This window comes from Brassica rapa, unplaced genomic scaffold, assembly GCF_000309985.2.
Source record: "Brassica rapa cultivar Chiifu-401-42 unplaced genomic scaffold, CAAS_Brap_v3.01 Scaffold0397, whole genome shotgun sequence".
In the NCBI taxonomy this organism is placed as follows: Eukaryota; Viridiplantae; Streptophyta; class Magnoliopsida; order Brassicales; family Brassicaceae; genus Brassica; species Brassica rapa.
This window is the reverse complement of record NW_022610339.1, coordinates 1-18,146: the sequence shown is the minus strand read 5'-3', so window position 1 is coordinate 18,146 and position 18,146 is coordinate 1. Positions and strand designations below refer to the sequence as shown.

Here is an 18,146-nt window from a genome sequence, read left to right as displayed (position 1 = left end):
CCACGGCTGACTTAATGATACAAATGACGGCTGACTTATACATCGGCGGTTTGATTTCTGGAAAATTTGGCTGAGTCGTGGTTAAGAAACGGCTGAGAAACTTTTTTTCAGCTGAGTAAAGGAACATGGATGGGTTGGGTTATTGAAGCCACGGCTTAATTATGGGATGCTGTTACGACTGGGTTTGTATTAGTCAGCCGTTAAAGCATGGATAAACAGTAAACTCAGCTGCTTTGCGGCTGACGTATGAGCGAAAGATTAATTACTAGAATGTTCTCGTTTGATGGCTGATTTACGTAACGATACGGCTGACATATGGTTGTTCATCCTTATTGCGGCTGACTTACTGTCAAAAGATTAATTACTAGAATGTTTCCATGTATCGGCTGACAAAGTGTAAACATGATGGCTGACTTATTTTGGCTGAGTTACTGATTTGTTTGTCGGCTGATTAACCGATGTTCCATGTCATCTGCCATGTCATCAACTCGGATTTGACATGTCATCACTAACGGTCGCCCAATTTACAACTGAGTTACGAGACCTTTCAGTTGTCTTCTTCATCTTATTTTTGAATGATTACACAGCCTTTCTTTTCTTCTTCATCATCTCAGTTATCTATCCTCTTCATCTTTCTCATATGGTAATGGATCCCGTTATTATTGTTTCCGGTAAATGGATTATGAAAAAACGATATGTATTCAACGTCGACAGTAGAGGGTGTAGAGTTCTTCATTTAGGTGAGAAAACTAAACTTGAAGATTTCACAAAGTCTGTCATCGACGATTACGGTTTGAATGATTTGAAGGTTCATATTCTGCTTAGCTACATGTTTTCGAATAAAACATTGAAAACAATGGCGCACAACACTCCACCAGTTTACGTGTCCAACACTCGACAATTGCAATGTTTTCTAAGCTTAAAGAAAAGCGAACAACTACGTCTCTGTGTGGAGATTACAGAGAAAAAGGATGACAGCTCAGACGTAGAAGCTTCAGAAGAAGAAGCTTCAGAAGAAGAAGCTTCAGAAGAAGAAGCTTCAGAAGAAGACGCTTCAGAAGAAGACGCTTCAGAAGAAGACGCTTCAGAAGAAGAAGCTTTAGAAGAAGAAGCTTTAGAAGTTGAGTCTATAGAGAATGGGAGTTACGATGGTTGCAGTTTGGAGGATGAACAAGATGAAATTGAGAATGACTGCTTTAGTAACGTTGAAATACACGACGTAGCCGGAGAAGATGAAATAGGCAAAGAAAACGAAGAAGATGATGAATTTGAAAGTCGATTTGATATGTTCGATGACTCGGACGGTGCGTCATCTGAAGATGATAACTTCAGCACATACGGTGAGTCTCCTATCGAAGAAGACGAAGATTCACCAACGCTACCTTCCAAGAAGAGATATCAGAACTTCTTGATGAGCGAATCTAAAGGGAATCTGGAGGTTTTGAAGTTGGAGATGTCGTCGTTAGACCTTGCGGTAGGACAACGATACTTGACTAAAAAGCATTTGAAGAGACGACTGAAACTTTTTACAGTGAGGCATCAATTTGATTTTGATGTAGAAATATCAAACCTGACAACATACGTTGTTAAGTGTTGGGTTGATGGATGTACATGGAGAGTTCGTGCATCTACCGAAGGATTGTCCCCGCAGTTTTATATTCGTATTTACGACTCGGATCATGCATGTTCTGTAACTGAGCGTTCTAATCGATCTCGAAATGCAACACCGGATATTTTAGGAGAGTTGTACAAGAACTTTCTCGGCGACGTTGGTCCGGCCGTTCGCCCTGAGAGTGTCGGAATAGCTATCACTAAGCAGTTTGGTGTAAAGGTAATTATGTTAAAACGGCTGAGTTATGGTAGAGTATAGGCTGGGTTATTTTATGTTAGAAATGACTGAGTTACAAAACTATGGTTGAGTTATGTTTACGTTGTGACCGTCTTAATCATATGATGTGGCTGAGTTATGTAAATTGTTTTTTCATGTGAGCAGATGGAATATTGGAAATCACACCGGACGCTTAAATGTGCAGAGGAAATCGATGAGGGCACACCTGAGTGTGGTTTTGAACTCTTGCCTTCTTACTTATACATGATAAGAAGGGCAAATCCGAATACAGTTATGCGTCTTCAAATCGATGAGCTTGGAAGATTCATGTATGTGTTTCTTGCGTTTGGTGCGAGCGTTAATGGGTTTCCTTTCATGCGCAAAGTTGTTGTCGTCGACGGTACGTTTCTTAATGGTAAATATAAAGGGACGTTACTCACAGCACTAGCTCAGGATGGTAACTTTCAGATTTTTCCAATAGCCTTCGCAGTGGTTGACACTGAAAATGATGATTCGTGGAATTGGTTTTTTACGCAACTAAAAGTGTTGATTCCTGACCAGGAGGGTCTTGCGATAATATCAGATAGGCATAACTCGATAGGGAAAGCAATTACAAATGTGTATCCGTTAGCTGCTCGTGGAATATGCACCTATCATTTGTATAAAAACATATTGGGACGGTACAAAGGAAAAGATGTATTTCGGCTGGTGAAGAAAGCGGCGAGATGTTTTAGAATGTCTGACTTTGATATGATTTTCGAGGAGATTGAAGCACTTAATCCTGATCTCCACGGCTACCTCGAAAGAGCTGATGTCAGACTGTGGACACGTGTTTATTTCCCGGGCGAGAGGTACAATTTGATGACTACGAACATAGCGGAATCAATGAACAGAGCATTATCGCATGCTAGAGGTCTTAACATTGTTCGAATATTGGAATCGATACGGGTTATGATGACCAGATGGTTTGCTGAACGAAGAGTGGATGCCAGATCGCAGTCAACCACACTCACGCGCGGTGTGGAGAAACTATTACAAGTAAGTCAGTCGTAACAGTAAAATAAGCCAGTCTTTAAATCTAATAAGTCAGTCGTTTTAATTGGGTTTTGTTGATAGGGACGTGTAAGTGCCTCCCGGGATTGGACCGTTCAAAGGATTGATGACCATCACACTGAAGTTAAATATGGCGCTGCTGGCGAGTCTTTGAATGTTGTTAATTTAGTTGAGCGAAAGTGCACATGTCGGCGTTTCGATGTCGAGAAAATACCATGTGTACACGCAATCGCAGCTGCAGAGGAAAGAAATGTTTCTCGAATATCACTGTGCAGTCCTTACTATAAAAGCACTTATTTAGCTAGCGCATACGCTGAATCGGTCATGCCGGTTGACTCAGCGCTACCTGTTCCAGATAACGTGGCTAACGTACAGTGCTTTCCACCGTTTATTCGTCAACAACCGGGAAGACCTAAAAAAAATAGGATGAAATCTGCTTTAGAAGTTGCACTTGCAAACAAACGTCCTAGGAAAGAGCACATATGTTCTCGTTGCAGTCAAAGTGGACATAATGCGAGAACTTGTCCGATATAAGCAATTGCTTTTCATGTTGTTTTGAAATACGGCTGGGTTTTGTGTTGTAATACGGCTGGGTTTTGTGTTGTAATACGGCTGGGTTTTATTTTCATTGATTTGCACAACGGCTGGATTATTATTTGTAATACGGCTGGGTTTTGTGTTGTAATACGGCTGGGTTTTTTTGTATTGTGGTTGGGTTTTTATTTTCATTGATTTGCCCGCTTCCCATTACTCAAGAGAGACACAGACATCGAAAAACGAAATGTCCGTACTTAATTGCCCTACGTTACGTAATAGCCCCTACGTAATTATTGATTATAAAGTGGAATACGAAAGTAGCGAATTAAATTAAGAGAAATTAATCTTCATTGGCTGAGATAATGTTACTCACACGCCTAATAATTGTCGTGATTTCTAATGTCAGCTCTTTTATTCAAACGCAGTTGAAAAAAACTTCCCCGCTAGAAACACGAAACGTCGCGAAGTCAATTAAGGCTGAGTTATTGTAATACACGGCTGAGTTATGGATTAAATTCCCGCTCAAAATAAGAAATAAGAAACGCCGCGATACGAAACTACAACCGTTAACTGCAGATAAATAAGGTACTTCTCAAACAATTACACATCTTCAACTCTCTATCTTTTACACAACTGTCCTCTCAGAGAAAATGGAATATTTCCCTCTGCTTGAATTGCCTGAAGATCTTCAGGCAATGGTGGTTGAGCGTGTGGCCCGTAACTCCTTCCAAGATCTCTACCGCCTCAGAGCATCGTCCAGGTCGATGAAGGCGTTAGCAGAGATGCGTAGGGTATACCATTATTTCGATGTGTTATCCTTTCCCTGGGGTCTCATTATGCCATCTCAGTTGTTGAAAACTTGCTACGCTGAGAACAATCCAAGCACAATTTATGTAAAGGGTGTACAGTTTTTCTACTCATACGATGAGCAAGATTATGGCCTTTCTCTCCTCAAGCGTGCAGCAGATGCAGGATATGAGCGTGCAGTGTATACACACGCTATGACTGAAGCAATCTTTTACGGTGATGGCAGTATTTTCGGAGAATTCCAAGAGCAACTGTTGACAGGGTCGGGAAACTTGTTCGAGATGCGAAATGGGGATGGGGTTTGTGGCATACTGACGAGTTCCGTCAAATTAAGGCCATGTTCACTTCTACTTATGTTCCGTCCTTCTACCTTTGCCAATGTGCAAATGTTGTGGACCGACAATGTCTCTGCCTATGGCACATTGATGTGACTAAGGACGACAACATGTGTGAGCGCTGTTTCTGGATCAAAGAGATTTCCTTGTTCTTTCGTGATTTTGAACCGATAAGCCTGTTTAGGGACACAAGTAAGTGGTGAAGATGTCTCTGCATCAGAATCTTATCTTTTTTATGTTTTTTGCTATGCCATTATGTATGTCGAACAAAAAAATTATATATTCTGTTTTTATGGCTGACTTATTTTCTTATGGCTGACTTATTTTCATCTTACGGCTGAGTTATTTTCATCTTACGGCTGAGTTTTATTCTTCGGCATTATTAATTATTAACAATGTTACGGCTGAGTTATATTTTCCGGCATTATTTACTTTACACAAGGAAAAAAAAGAAATCATTTTCGTCCCAACGCGAAAAAAAAAAGAAAAGCTCTCGACGACAGGCGATTTCTAAGCGTCTCGATACGAAGGTAAAACCGAAGCCTCTCTTTTGCAGATTTGTGGATTCAGCTTCGGTTCGATGATGTTTTCTTCCCATTCTTTTCTTGTTTGCAGATGCCTAATTCGCACAAACCTCATTTCTTGAAGCCTCTGCTTCCCGATTTCCACAGTGGCGTGGTAGACACACACTCTCTATTTCTCATGTGTATATGTTCCTATTTTAGAGTTTGCTTAACTTTGGCTTTTCTGACCTGCAGACAATACCACTTGGCTTCTTCTCACAACACATAGAAGGGAAGACAAACCGGAAAACATGGAAACTAAGATCGGACGCTACAGATCAAACTTGGGAAGTGATACAAGAAGGCAGGAGACTCACCGGAGGTTGGAAAGATTTCACCACAGCACATGACCTTCAAATCGGTGACATTGTCATCTTCAAACACGAAGGAGATATGGTGTTTCATGTCACACCATTTGGTCCTAGCTGTTGTGAGATTCAGTATACACATCCTCACATCATCAGGGAAGAAGCCGATGCGGATGATGCTCCTTCTTTCTCATTTGACTATTGTTTTCAGGCTGAGGTCACTGCTTCGAATCTAAAAGAAGACAAACTTGTGAGTCGATTTTCAGTTATAGACCATATTTAGTTAGTTATTAACATATGGTTTGATCTGTTCTGTGTCTTTACGTTCTGTGTTTGCAGTATCTTCCTGAGGGAGCTACGACTTGTACTGCTTTGAACAAACAATGCCAAGAGATAATACTTGTCAACAAAGAGGGAAATTCATGGACTGTGAGTTTGCGATTTAGCGAAGCAGACGGCATGTATTACATCAGAAGAGGCTGGAGAAAGTTCTGTCGTGCTAACAGATGCGCCATAGGAGACTTATTTGTGTTCAATGTGGTTGGAGATGGGAAAACTACTCCACTAATGTGTGTATGTCCGGAAAGGGAAGAGTGATTTTGAACCTAAACTTATGTATGTCGAACCAGAAATTTATGTATGTCTCTTTTTATGGCTGACTAATATTCATATTATGGTTGAGTTATTGTTTATGTTATTGTTTGATTATGACTGACTTCCACTGAACGTTATAGCTGAGTTACTATCTTATTATGACTGACGAATACTCATATAATGGCTGGGTTATTGTTTGATTATGACTTAATTAACGTAACGGCTGAGTTGCAGTGAACGTTATAACTGAGTTATTAAAACATTATGACTGACGAATACTCATATTATGGCTGGGTTATTGTTTGATAGTGACTTAATTAACGTAACGGCTGAATTGCAGTGAACGTTATAACTGAGTTATTAAAACATTATGACTGACGAATACTCATATTATGGCTGGGTTATTGTTTGATAGTGACTTAATTAACGTAACGGCTGAATTGCAGTTAACGTTATAACTGAGTTATTAAAACGTTATGACTGACGAATACTTGTATTATGGCTGGGTTATTGTTTGATTATGAATTAATTAACGTACTGGCTGAGTTGCATTGAACATAATAGCTGAGTTACTAAAAACATTGCGTCTAAATTATGATTACAACATATGACTACGCAAAGAAATAGTGCCAAAATATGGCCATACCAAACCCACAAACCACCACTGGAAACATCAAACACTTCATCTTTTCCGCTTTACCGAGTTCTTTCTCCAACCGACCAACGTCTACTCTCAGATCTGATATGCCTTTGGTCATGTCACTCATCACCGATTTCATATCTTCTACCTCTTCCACCAAGCACTCGTCCGCCCATTTGAATAAATGTCTCTGATTTCACCAACATGCCCAGCTCTTAGTATCACATTGACAGTATAATGAATAAAATTAAAAATCAAACCTTAATATATCCTTTGCGACAGCAATAGTACAGTCGTCCTGGATTAGCCCGTGATGCAGATGTACATAATTCAGCGGGTTCACCACACCAACACTGTTTCGGCGTTCCTCTTTCCACATGCCGGCGGTGAAAGTAAGTGTTACCAGACACAGATGATGAAGAAGACATTTTCTTTGAATGAAAGAGAAATTGGTGTGAAAGACAAAGTTAAAACAATAGTGGTAGTAATATAAAATCATTTTTTAAAAAAAATTCAAATAAAGAGAATAATTTAAATTAATAAACTATTAAATGCCTCGATATTTTTCCACACACGTGATGCACTTTAATTATGACGAATATTCAATCAAATCAAGAAATACGAAAGGTTCTTTATTATTTTATCAAACACTTAAGTTGAATTCGTATTACGGCTGTGTTAGCGTCTATATTTTGGCTGAGTTAACGTAGATGTATTGACTGAGTTACATTAAAAATAACAATACCTCGATTATGTAAATAATCCGATACATGCGTGCCAGCCGTATAATAATGAGTCTCGATATTCTCAATGCAAACGAAATTTCTCATGCACATAATAATAAGAGAATAAAGGTCTCTAATAATAGTAGTCTCGATAATGTAATGACGGCCATAATAATGAGTCTCGATATTCTCAATGACGATGGAATTTCTCGCACGTATAATAATAAGAGAATAAAGGACTCTAATACTGGTCTCGATTAAGTAATGGCGGCCATAATAATACATGAAAAATACCGTTAACTTTGGCTTCGTATTTTTACACTATAAGGCTGAGTTATTAGTATCTTAATTCGTATTACAGATGAGTTACTTAACTGAAACGGCTGAGTTAAACAACTTAATAGAAACTTAATGGCTGAGTTAAACAACTTTATAGAAACTTAACGGCTGAGTTAAACAACTTTACAAAAACTTGACGGCTGAATACAAACAAAAACAACAAATCAATTACTAAAACCAAAATTATCAGGACCAAATTCTTCAAACATGTGGACAATATCACGCCAAACTCTAGTTAGCATCCACGCAGGCTTCTCACCCCCATGTGCCCACCTCCTCTTCAAGAGGCGCATCTGACAACGAAACACCGTTCTGGCCACCAGATTAAAATTTGTCCAAACTTGAAAATTATATCTTCGTGCCCACGTGCGTTTGCGCTACAAAAAAAAACCAATTTCCAAATGTAAGTGCTGTTATTATGTCTAATATCAAAAACAATTCAAAGATGTTGTCCTTACAGCGAGTTGAAGAAACCAGCGTTCCTTAAAATGATCGGGAATGGCGCGCCATGTCGGCCAATCATGAACCCATCCTTCTGCTAAAATCGACGGGATGGCCAGGGAGAGATCGCTTAGAAATTTAAACCAGATTACGCTGTCAAGCAAGACACCCGGGCCAGGGTATAGAACGGGAAGGTTTTCACGATTTTCAGAGTTTAGTATCTCATTGACTCTGTTCTCTAACCTTTCTGAATAACCAGGAACAATCATAACTTTGTAAGGCGATATAGAGATATTGTTTAGGTTTTCTAGTGAGATAAGGCGAGAAAGTGCAAGAGAAGGGGGCTATATATAGGGGAAGTATAGAACATTAAAGGTCGCGAGATAAAATATCTAAAATTTTCGCGCCATATGTAAATATTAACTTACACTAACAGGCTGAGTTATTAAGACCTTTACGGCTGATTTGTTGTTTGCCGTTTAGGGTATAGGGTTTAGTTATTTAGGGTTTGGGTTCCGAATAAGATTGTTTAGGGTTATGATTTATGATGTACGAACCACAAGATATGATAAATATCACAAATTCATAATAAATAACACAATAACAGTTTACGTGTTTTGAATCATGCTCACACCTCATATCACTGCCTAGAGTTTTAGGTACTCGTAAGAGACAACATATACCTCAAGATTATAATCGATTCCAAACTCGTATAGTCAACAAAGATCATGCTCACACATTGAGTTATTATTAATTATTTTGATAATTGGACTTTATATATAACATTCGAATGAAAAATTATTAATTATTTTGATTCTAGGGTATGTTTGAGGTATGACTGAGTTATCAATAAGTACTGGCTGAGTATTACTAATCGATATGACTGAGTTATTACAGCAGTTATCCAAAGTCAAATAGTTAACATAACAACAAACACAGGTTCACAAACAAACACAGTTTCATTTTGACAACAACTTGTTCATTCCAACATTTCCTCCTTCCTCGAGGATATCTGCTGCCATCTTCACCCGTAACCCTTGAATATTACTATCGTTTATGCCATCAAAAGATACACCAAGCGCTAGACACTCCACAAACTTCAACGAATAAACCCCACAATCACCTATGATGTTGTTTTGTGGAATGTATCTTTTGCTCCTCCGTCTGAATGCGAACCTCTTCCTAGAATGCTTTCGGAGATCGGCAGGAATAAGCTCATTCAACATCCAGGGAAGCATCTCCAGTAGAGGTCTAAAAGCATTTAGCATTTTTTGCTCACTTTCGGGTGTTGACTCTCCATAGATTGGATCGTAGCAATCTATCTTCTCCTTGATCAGATCCACGTGAAACGCCACCCAGTGATTACCGCCGGTTTGAAGACATCCGTACACGTGATCCACATCTGCATACCACTTCAAGTTTGTTGTAAATTCTTCGGGGAGTCTCCCGTTTACCAACTTTTCATAACCACTGTCTTTGAACTTGAACGAAGCAGGTTTCATCCTGAACTGCATGTAATCGTAAGCCGAAAAACCTAACAACCAAGGGTCTATGAAACCAATCCGCTTGGACCAGAATGGAGTGGGATTTCGCATGGACCTTTGTATGAGGACGTTCATATACGCAGCGATATGCTAGACAAAGAAAAATAATAAGTCAGCCGTAATATAATGAATTAAATATATAAGTCAGCCTTAATAAAGACTTACATTATCAAACACCCATCCATATTCTTTGTCAGGCCACGGTCTTTCATGCATGAGTATGCTGTAGAAGTCACTCTCATGATCAGCTGAGAGTTCTTCTGGTTTATCTTTAGGTGCTGGTGGTTTGGGTGGAATTGCCTTAATGTGTTGCTTCAGTTTTTCCAGTCGCGCCGGATCAACAGGTGCGCAAGGGTCGTATATTGCTGATGAAGGCGTAATGTTCTTCCTCATGCAAGTCGTCTGTCCATTGTCTCCAATGTACGGAAAAACTGGTGCTGAATCAAGGTTCGTCAATGAAAACCCTTGTGGAGATAACTTAACTGATTTCTCCCAAAGTTCCTTTATAACGGAAGATCTAATCAATTCAGCTGGCTCGACATCAGACTCCGCCGCCAATGCGTTATCTTCCGCAATAACTTCGTCGTTCGTCACAACACATTCCTCTTCTTCTTTCTTCTTCTTCGGTAACTCAGCCTCTTTTTCCTTCTTTTTTTTCGGTAACTCAGCCTCGTCTTCCTTCTTTTTCTTCTGTAATCCAGCCTCTTGTTTCTTTTGTAACTCAGCCGCTTTTCTGTTCTGTTTCTTCTCCTCGTTCTCTTTTTTCTTAGCCTCTTGCTTCTCCTTCCTCTTCAACGCAGCCTCTGCCCGCTGTGCTTTTTTCTTATCCTCGATAGCCTCATCCTTTACAGTAACAGTACGCTTGGCCTTGCCCCGTAAGCCGCGTCCATAGGCTGGAACGTTGGCATCCTTACCATCCTTAGTAATCTTTGCAGGAGAAACACTGATGAAATCAATTTCATTAAAATCATCACCCAAAATCCTTCTCACCACTGTATCCTTCTCAAGCTCCGAATTCTTCTTTGCAGGGGTCTCAGCTAACGCTGGACTTTTGACTGACTTCTGCTGTTTCTGCTGCGCCGGCACCGGACTTTTGACAGCCTTCTCCTTCCGCTGCGGCGGCACCGGACTTTTGACAGCCTTCTCTTTCTGCTGCGGCGGCTCTGGACTTTTGACAGGCTTTTTCTGCTGCCGCGGTTCTGTCACTGGAGTTTTTACAGACTTCTCCTCCTGGGCCTGCGGTTCTACCACTGGACTTTTGTCCGACTTTTCCGGTGGCGACCTCCTACGAGGTGATGATGTCACCGATAAAGATTTTTCTACGCCGGCGGAGGAGAGTTTAGCATCGTTGTCGGGAATTTTCCTTTCCCCCAAAACTTTCAGACTCTGCTGCACTACAGCTTTCACCACGTTATCTAGGGTCTTCTCGTCCATCACTGGCCGGTTCCGGTCAAAATCGTAAGCGTCAAATTTTGCTGAAATATTCTGCAGAGCACTCACAAGATTCGTCAGAGTCGCTTTGTCCAATACAGCTTCCTCCTCGCTAGAACCCTTTCTCGTTTCAGCAGCTTCTTTCTTCTGCTTCTTTGTTGATGGCTCAGCTTCTGATGAAACTCCCTTCGTTTTCTTCTTCTTCTTCTTCTCATTCCCCTTCCCCTGCTCATCCCTCTGTACTTCCCATAAACCTTTCACGTATCTACCTGCGTGTATGTCTTCTACCAACCTAACGAGTTGTGGGTCGTCAGGTTCATCCGACCATACAAGAAACATCTCTTCAATTGACTCCTTCATAACCATTCTCCTCAAACGGACCTGCAACACCAGTTTATCATAAACTCAGCCATCAAATAACACAAAACCAAGCCATCAAATAAATTAATTCGGTCACAATATAAAATAAACTCAGCCATCAAATAGACTAATTTGGCAACAATATAAAATAAACTCAACCATTAAGTAGCTGTTAACTCAGTCGTATAAGTAGCAGTTAAACATTACCTCGCCATGATCTTTGATTTCGTCAGACAAGACAGTATCAAAACTTGAACGTGTACGCCTTCCACCCCATCGCAAAAGAGGAACGTCTTCATTGTTGACCACTCTCCCAAACTTCTCACCGAAACAGACGATGGACTCATACGCCCAAACCAATAAAACGTCCTTCATGCCGCTTACTGTGTATGACTTTCCATCTGGAGACAGTGTTTTCAGAGAGTCAACAAGAACTTCGTATGCAGTCCGACCCCATGGATACGACCTCATGGCTTCATCGTCGAATACCCTTATTGCACTTTGAAAGGGTATCCTTGAATTGTGATGCAAACAGTACAGTCCCATGGCTTGAAGAAATAACATCCCCAACCACTTACGCTTTTCAAAACTCCAACCAGGACAGAACTCTAATGCTGCCTTCAGCTCATCATACTTGGGTCCCATCCCAAGCGGCACCTTCAACTCCTCCCAAAACTCTTTGTATTGATCAGGTTCAAAACTTTCTGTTGGCAATGGACCTGTGTTTAACCCAGTGATCTCACCAAACTCGAGCAAGCTAAACCTGATAACATCATCAACCACAACAGACCATATCTCCTTTTTATGCACTCGCAGCTGTCTACATAGCAGATAGTGTACGGTCCTACCAGACCAAATGCTTTCGCGTGAAAGTAGCCTAGCAACTACTCCAATGGGAGAGTTCACCAGTTCTTCCCACACATCGAGTCCTATTGTTTCTTTAATGTGGGGGAAATGTCCTGCACGGAAATTATGATTGATATCTTTACCTTCTAGGTTAGAAGGGTAAAGTCTTGGAGGGTAATCACGTGGTTCGACTTGACTAACATCCATCTGATCATATAACACAACAATAAATCAGCCACAACATAAAAATAACACAGCCATATCATAATATTAAAATATATTAGGTCATATATATAACTCAGCCATAACATAATAATTACTCAGTTATAACATAACCATAACTCAGCCATAACATAATAATTACTCAGTTATAACATAACCATAACTCAGCCACAACAAAAAGCCCTAATTCAGACACAACAAAAGCCTAGACAATCACATATCTCAGCCGCAACATAACCCTAACTCAGACACAACAAAATCCTCGACAAACCCATAGCACAGTCAACATAACCCTAACTCAGTCGCAACAAAAACCTCGACACACCCATATCACAGCCTCAATATATAACTGACCCACAAACTCAACCAAAATACAATATATAACGTCGCGACATCTTACCGGAAAAGATGAACTCGTTGATGAGAATGCGGTGAAGGCGATTTCGTACAGACGACGGTTTCTAAAAACTCCGACGAGACAGAGTTCAACGACAGAGAGTTATAGAGAGTTCAACGACAGAGAGTTAGAGAGAGTTCGAAGAAGTAAAGAACAATGTCGACGAGGGTTTCGAAGGGTGAGAGGATTTCGGTTTGCGGTTCCTTCTTCGACACAACACAGTTCTTCGTGTTCTTTTTTTTTTTTTTTTGACAAAACCGTATGTATGATAGTGATAGTGATAGTGATAGAGACGGTTTGGTTTCAAAAATAACTGATGTGATGTGGATTTTAAATAACTGATGTGGCTTTGATCTTTAAAATTAGTTTCAGAAAATAAAACATAACAAAAGCCCCTTATTGTAAATTACTAGGAAAGAGAAAACATTCTAGTAATAAAACAAAGATATACAACATTCTAGTAATAAACCATAAAATGTGTAACATTCTAGTAATTTTCTCTACAAAATATCAGAGTTTGAGCTCACGGCCTAGTGCCAAAATGAAAGAAAGTAATTATACATTCCAAAAGATAGTCCGCTTATGCTTATGCCACTTCCAATCTACACCGCCGCTTCCCGTTCTGCTGCGCCCTAAGCTTCCTACCTACGGTTACCTGCATAGTAGAAGAGGGGATGAGTAATCAGAATTACTCAGTGAGTTCCAAAAATAAACAACAACGACCCCCTTCAGCCCATGCCCAAACACAATCAACAATTGGTTAGTAAACAACACAGCAGAAGCAACAAACAAACAAGCAACAAGCAAGCAAACAAGCAATTACTAAACAAACAAATGGTCTCACCACCGAGGCCTAACTACACAAAAAGAAAGCTAGACTCGATCCTAGACTCGATCTACACAAACAAAAATTCGGATGAAACACATCCTGGGATCCCAACACCTCGGAGCCCTAACACATCTCCATACTGAACACTCCCGATCACAAACACAACAGTCACATGGTCGGAAAACATCATCTCCGGGAATTAGGCTTCTCCCAATCTAACCCGGGCCGCAACGTCATGCAGCGCTTGTCCATGGGCGCGACCCACTTCACGTGACAAGCCATGGAGAGTAGGTCACTCCACAACTAGAGAATTGGGTATCGCCCAATCTAACTCCATGGTCTCGAACACCTTCGGAGAATTAGGCTTTCCCTAATCTAACCCCGAGATGGCCCATGCTTTAGTATAGATGCCACACACACAAGCAACAAGCGTGAGGTAGCTCCACCTCTAACCTCCACGCACATCTAGACTCAAAGCATAACAATCACTCGCCCTAGTCTAGACAAACACACACACAAACACTACTTAGCATGAGGGAGCTTAACCTCAAACCTCGATGCACCTAAGTCTAGACTAAAACTAAATAACTAAGCGAGTGACAACTAAACAAACAACCAATCAATCACACAACATGTATGCATGCAGCACAAACTTTCCCCGGGGCCCTGCAGAAAATCGATTAACTATGCCCCGAGTCTCCGTTTAAGACCTGTTGGTCAAGCTCGAACCTGCATACAAAACACAACACAAGAAACACACAGGAAACCCACCTTGACAATGCTTCTCCAATCGATGGTCGCCATGTCATCGCATCTTCACTTTCTTCGCCATGTCAACAACTTCTAAACCTCTTCTTCAAATGAGAAAACTCATTCCTTGATTTACTTAGACAATGGTTCTCCTTCTTTGGTTTCAAAACGTTGTTCTCCTCTTGCTCGGTTTTTATTGATTTTCTCTCGTACCGGCAGAAAACTGTCTTTCGACGGACCGTTCCTCGTTTCGACCACGACTAAGGTCAAGGTCTTTGACTTTTCTACTTATGAGCAGGGTCATTACATTCTCCCCCACTCATTAGAATTCGTCCCCGAATTCTAAGGTGCTGATGACGTTGCTGCTTCATCTTCGAAGAACTCTGGAAAGTTCTGACGAAATCTGTTTTCATCTTCCCATGTTATCACCAAGCGGTTTTGTCTTCCCCAAAAGACTTGGATTTTAGGAATCTCCCTATTCTTCAGCATCTTCAAACGTCGTCCCCCGATGCGTATCGGCCCTTCTGGATATGTGAGATTTGTCCTCAGCTCTGGGATTCTCTCAGGCTCGATAGAATCAGGATCTCGAATCTGCCTTCTCAGCATAGATACATGAAATACAGGGTGTAAATTCATGTCTTCTGGCAGCTCTAGCCTGTAAGCTACTTCTCCTACTCTTCCAATGATCCAGTATGGACCAATGAAACGAACTGCTAACTTCCCAACTTTGCCGAAATGATCCTTTCCTTTCTGAGCTGATACCTTGAGATAGACCATATCTCCAACTGCAAATACTACTTCTCTCCTTCTTTGATCCGAGTTCTTCTTCTGTCGATCATGTGCCTTCTTCATGTTTGCTCGGATGACTTGCAGCTTCTCCAATGTTTCTTCAATGAATCCTGGTCTGATTAATCTTCGTTCTCCAACTTCCGTCCAACATAGAGGTGTTCGACAGGGTCTTCCATACAATGCCTCGTATCGTGACATTGCAATGCTGGCGTGGAAACTATTGTTGTAGGAAAATTCTATCAAAGGTAGATAGTTCTCCCACGTACCTGACCAATCGAGAATACACAAACGTAGCATATCCTCTATTGTCTGGATGGTCCTCTCCGTCTGCCCGTCCGTTTCGGGTGAAATGCAGTACTGATGTGCAACTCCGTACCCAATGCTCTTTGCAATGCTCTCCAGAATGCTGCTGTAAATCTTGGATCTCGATCTGAGACAATGTTTGCTGGTACTCCGTGTAGCTTCACAATCTGATTGATGTAAATTTCCGCCAATGTCTCCGTCTTGTCTGTGTCTCTGATTGCTAACAAATGTGCTACCTTTGTCAGCCGATCCATGATATCCCAAATTGCATTATTTGATCTTCCTCTGGCCACTGGTAATCCTGTGATTAGATCCATGGACACTGAATCCCACTTCCACTCGGGAATAGGTAAGCTTTGAAGTAACCCTCCTGGTACTTGGTGTTCGGCTTTGATTTGCTGCCAAACTTGACACTGCGCTACCCATCTTGCTACTGACTTCTTCATTCCTGGCCAATGGTAATATCTCCTTATATCTCTATACATCTTGGTGCTTCCAGGATGTATACTCAAAAGTGACTGATGCGCTAACTTGAGAATATCCTCCTTGAATCCACCCTCCTTTGGCACAGTGATTCTTCCGTCGAGTAGCAATGTTCCGTCTTCTGCCATATGATATCCACTAGCATTTGGCCCTCCTTGCTCTCGTAGCTGCTCCATGATGATCTTCAGGTTCTCGTCTTGTTGCTGCGCTCCTCGAATACATTGTATCAAACTGGCTTGGTTCACGGCTTGCATTCCCAATGGTTCACTAGATTCTCCTTCCAGTGCAGCTAAAATTACCTTCTTGAATTCGTCTGATAACTTCTCCAAATCTCGCTCTGAGTCTACTACAGCTCTTCGTCGACTCAATGCATCTGCAACCACGTTTGCTTTTCCTGGGTGATACTGAATCTGAACGTCGTAGTCCGCAATGAATTCCATCCACCGTCTTTGTCGCAAATTCAGATCCGCCTGAGTGAACAAGTATTTAAGGCTTTTGTGATCCGTAAATACCTGAACGCTTTCTCCATAAGGATACGAGCGCCATATCTTTAATGCAAAAACAACGGCCGCCATCTCCAGATCGTGTGTGGGGTAGTTCTCCTTGTGCTTCTTCAACTGTCTTGAGGCGTATGCAATGACTCTGTTTTCTTGCATTAACACACACCCTAATCCTACCCGCGATGCGTCAGTATACACAACATATGGCTTACCCGGCTGAGGTAAGGCAAGAACTGGTGCCGTAGTCAATGCCTCCTTGAGTTTGTTGAAAGCTCTCTCCGTATGATCATCCCAAGAAATGGGACTTCCTTTCCCGTCAATCGTGTCAAAGGTTTCGCGATTGATGAGAAAGCTTGCACGAACTTTTGGTAATAGCCTGCCAATCCGAGGAAACTTCTGATCTCCGTTACTGAGGTTAGACAAGGCCACTTCTGGATGACTTCAATCTTCTCTGGATCCACCGAAACTCCTTCCTTGGAAACTCTATGACCTAAGAAACCAATCTCACGCTTCCAGAATCGACACTTGCTGAGCTTAGCAAACAACTTCCAGTCTCTTAGTCTCTCAAATACCATCCTCAGATGCTCCTTGTGCTCCTCCTCGCTCCGTGAGTAGATGAGTATGTCGTCGATGAACACAATCACGAACTTGTCGAGGTAGTCGTGAAATACTTCATTCATCAACCTCATGAATACTGCTTGTGCGTTGGCTAACCCGAATGCCATTACAACGAACTCAAACTGGCCGTACCAAGTGTTGAATGCTGTCTTCATACGTCGTTCTCTGCAATCAGAATTTGGTGATATCCCGAAGCCAAATCTATCTTCGAGAACAAACTCGCTCCTCTTAGTTGATCCAACAATTCATCGATCCTAGGTAAAGGGTACTTATCCTTGATCGTGATATTGTTGATTCCTCTGTAGTCGATGCACAATCTCATGCTGCCATCCTTCTTCTTCACAAACAAAACCGGAGCTCCCCAAGGTGAAGAACTCGGTCTGATGAAACCTTTGTCTAGTAAATCCTCCAACTGCTTCTTGAGCTCTGTTAACTCTGCTGGTGCCATGCGGTAAGGTGCCTTGCGATAGGTGCAGCGCTCAGTTCTATGTTGATGGTGAACGGGTTACTCCGAGGTGTGGTAACTCCGTTAACGCCCGAAACACGTCTTCAAACTCTTGGACCACTGGAATGTCTTCCATTCTCAATTCATTTCCCTGTCTCCTCTCCGATGTACGTAAGCGATACCAAGTAGACCTCGCCGTCCACTAAGGCTCTCTCTGCTCTCATTAATGTGACGAACGTTGCTGAGACCTAGGCTTGATCCCATAATACGCCAATACTCCTCGATGGTCGTCTTCAAAGAAAACTCTTCCTCTTGCACAGTCCAGCCACGCCCGATGCCTTGACAGCCAATCCATTCCTAAAATAAACCTCGAAACCTTCTAAGGGCATGACCACTAGGTTGGCTAAAAGGATTTCGTGTAAAAGCACAATAGGCACATCCAACAACACCTTTTTCAGC

The 18,146-nt window shown here is 41.5% G+C and overlaps 4 protein-coding genes across 4 annotated transcripts; 2 read left to right on the top strand and 2 right to left on the bottom strand.

Annotated features, from left to right (window-relative positions):
- The first annotated feature begins 1,285 nt into the window (after window positions 1-1,285).
- Window positions 1,286-3,415, top strand: LOC117130357. Its single transcript, XM_033283252.1, has 3 exons — window positions 1,286-1,831; window positions 1,994-2,866; window positions 2,945-3,415. Exons 1-3 carry the CDS (start codon window positions 1,286-1,288, stop codon window positions 3,413-3,415), a joined length of 1,890 nt encoding a protein of 629 aa, XP_033139143.1.
- A 1,038-nt stretch (window positions 3,416-4,453) lies between these two features.
- Window positions 4,454-6,146, top strand: LOC117130355 (B3 domain-containing protein REM10-like). Its single transcript, XM_033283250.1, has 3 exons — window positions 4,454-5,238; window positions 5,319-5,681; window positions 5,771-6,146. Exons 1-3 carry the CDS (start codon window positions 5,176-5,178, stop codon window positions 6,026-6,028), a joined length of 684 nt encoding a protein of 227 aa, XP_033139141.1. The 5' UTR covers window positions 4,454-5,175; the 3' UTR covers window positions 6,029-6,146.
- Window positions 6,109-12,558, bottom strand: LOC117130356. Its single transcript, XM_033283251.1, has 3 exons — window positions 11,713-12,558; window positions 8,188-11,526; window positions 6,109-8,106 (listed from the first exon to the last, which is right to left on the bottom strand). The coding sequence occupies exons 1-2, from the start codon at window positions 12,556-12,558 to the stop codon at window positions 9,865-9,867; spliced, it is 2,508 nt and encodes an 835-aa protein (XP_033139142.1). The 3' UTR covers window positions 6,109-8,106; window positions 8,188-9,864.
- Window positions 6,637-7,093, bottom strand: LOC103873852 (uncharacterized protein At4g04775-like). The gene is made up of 2 exons (XM_009152257.3): window positions 6,926-7,093; window positions 6,637-6,855 (listed from the first exon to the last, which is right to left on the bottom strand). The coding sequence occupies exons 1-2, from the start codon at window positions 7,091-7,093 to the stop codon at window positions 6,637-6,639; spliced, it is 387 nt and encodes a 128-aa protein (XP_009150505.1).
- Window positions 12,559-18,146: the final 5,588 nt, after the last annotated feature.

Bases quoted from the DNA above. Each gene is read 5' to 3' on its own strand.
- LOC117130356 (XM_033283251.1), bottom strand. From the start codon at position 12,558: ATGGATGTTAGTCAAGTCGAACCACGTGATTACCCTCCAAGACTTTAC. The intron at 11,527-11,712 runs GTAATGTTTAAC...CTGGTGTTGCAG, and splicing joins AAATCAAAGATCATGGCGAG to GTCCGTTTGAGGAGAATGGT.
- LOC117130355 (XM_033283250.1), top strand. From the start codon at position 5,176: ATGCCTAATTCGCACAAACCTCATTTCTTGAAGCCTCTGCTTCCCGAT. The intron at 5,239-5,318 runs GTAGACACACAC...TCTGACCTGCAG, and splicing joins CCGATTTCCACAGTGGCGTG to ACAATACCACTTGGCTTCTT. The intron at 5,682-5,770 runs GTGAGTCGATTT...CTGTGTTTGCAG, and splicing joins ATCTAAAAGAAGACAAACTT to TATCTTCCTGAGGGAGCTAC.
- LOC117130357 (XM_033283252.1), top strand. From the start codon at position 1,286: ATGTTCGATGACTCGGACGGTGCGTCATCTGAAGATGATAACTTCAGC. The intron at 1,832-1,993 runs GTAATTATGTTA...TCATGTGAGCAG, and splicing joins CTAAGCAGTTTGGTGTAAAG to ATGGAATATTGGAAATCACA. The intron at 2,867-2,944 runs GTAAGTCAGTCG...TTTTGTTGATAG, and splicing joins GTGTGGAGAAACTATTACAA to GGACGTGTAAGTGCCTCCCG.
- LOC103873852 (XM_009152257.3), bottom strand. From the start codon at position 7,093: ATGTCTTCTTCATCATCTGTGTCTGGTAACACTTACTTTCACCGCCGG. The intron at 6,856-6,925 runs GTTTGATTTTTA...TGGTGAAATCAG, and splicing joins GTCGCAAAGGATATATTAAG to AGACATTTATTCAAATGGGC.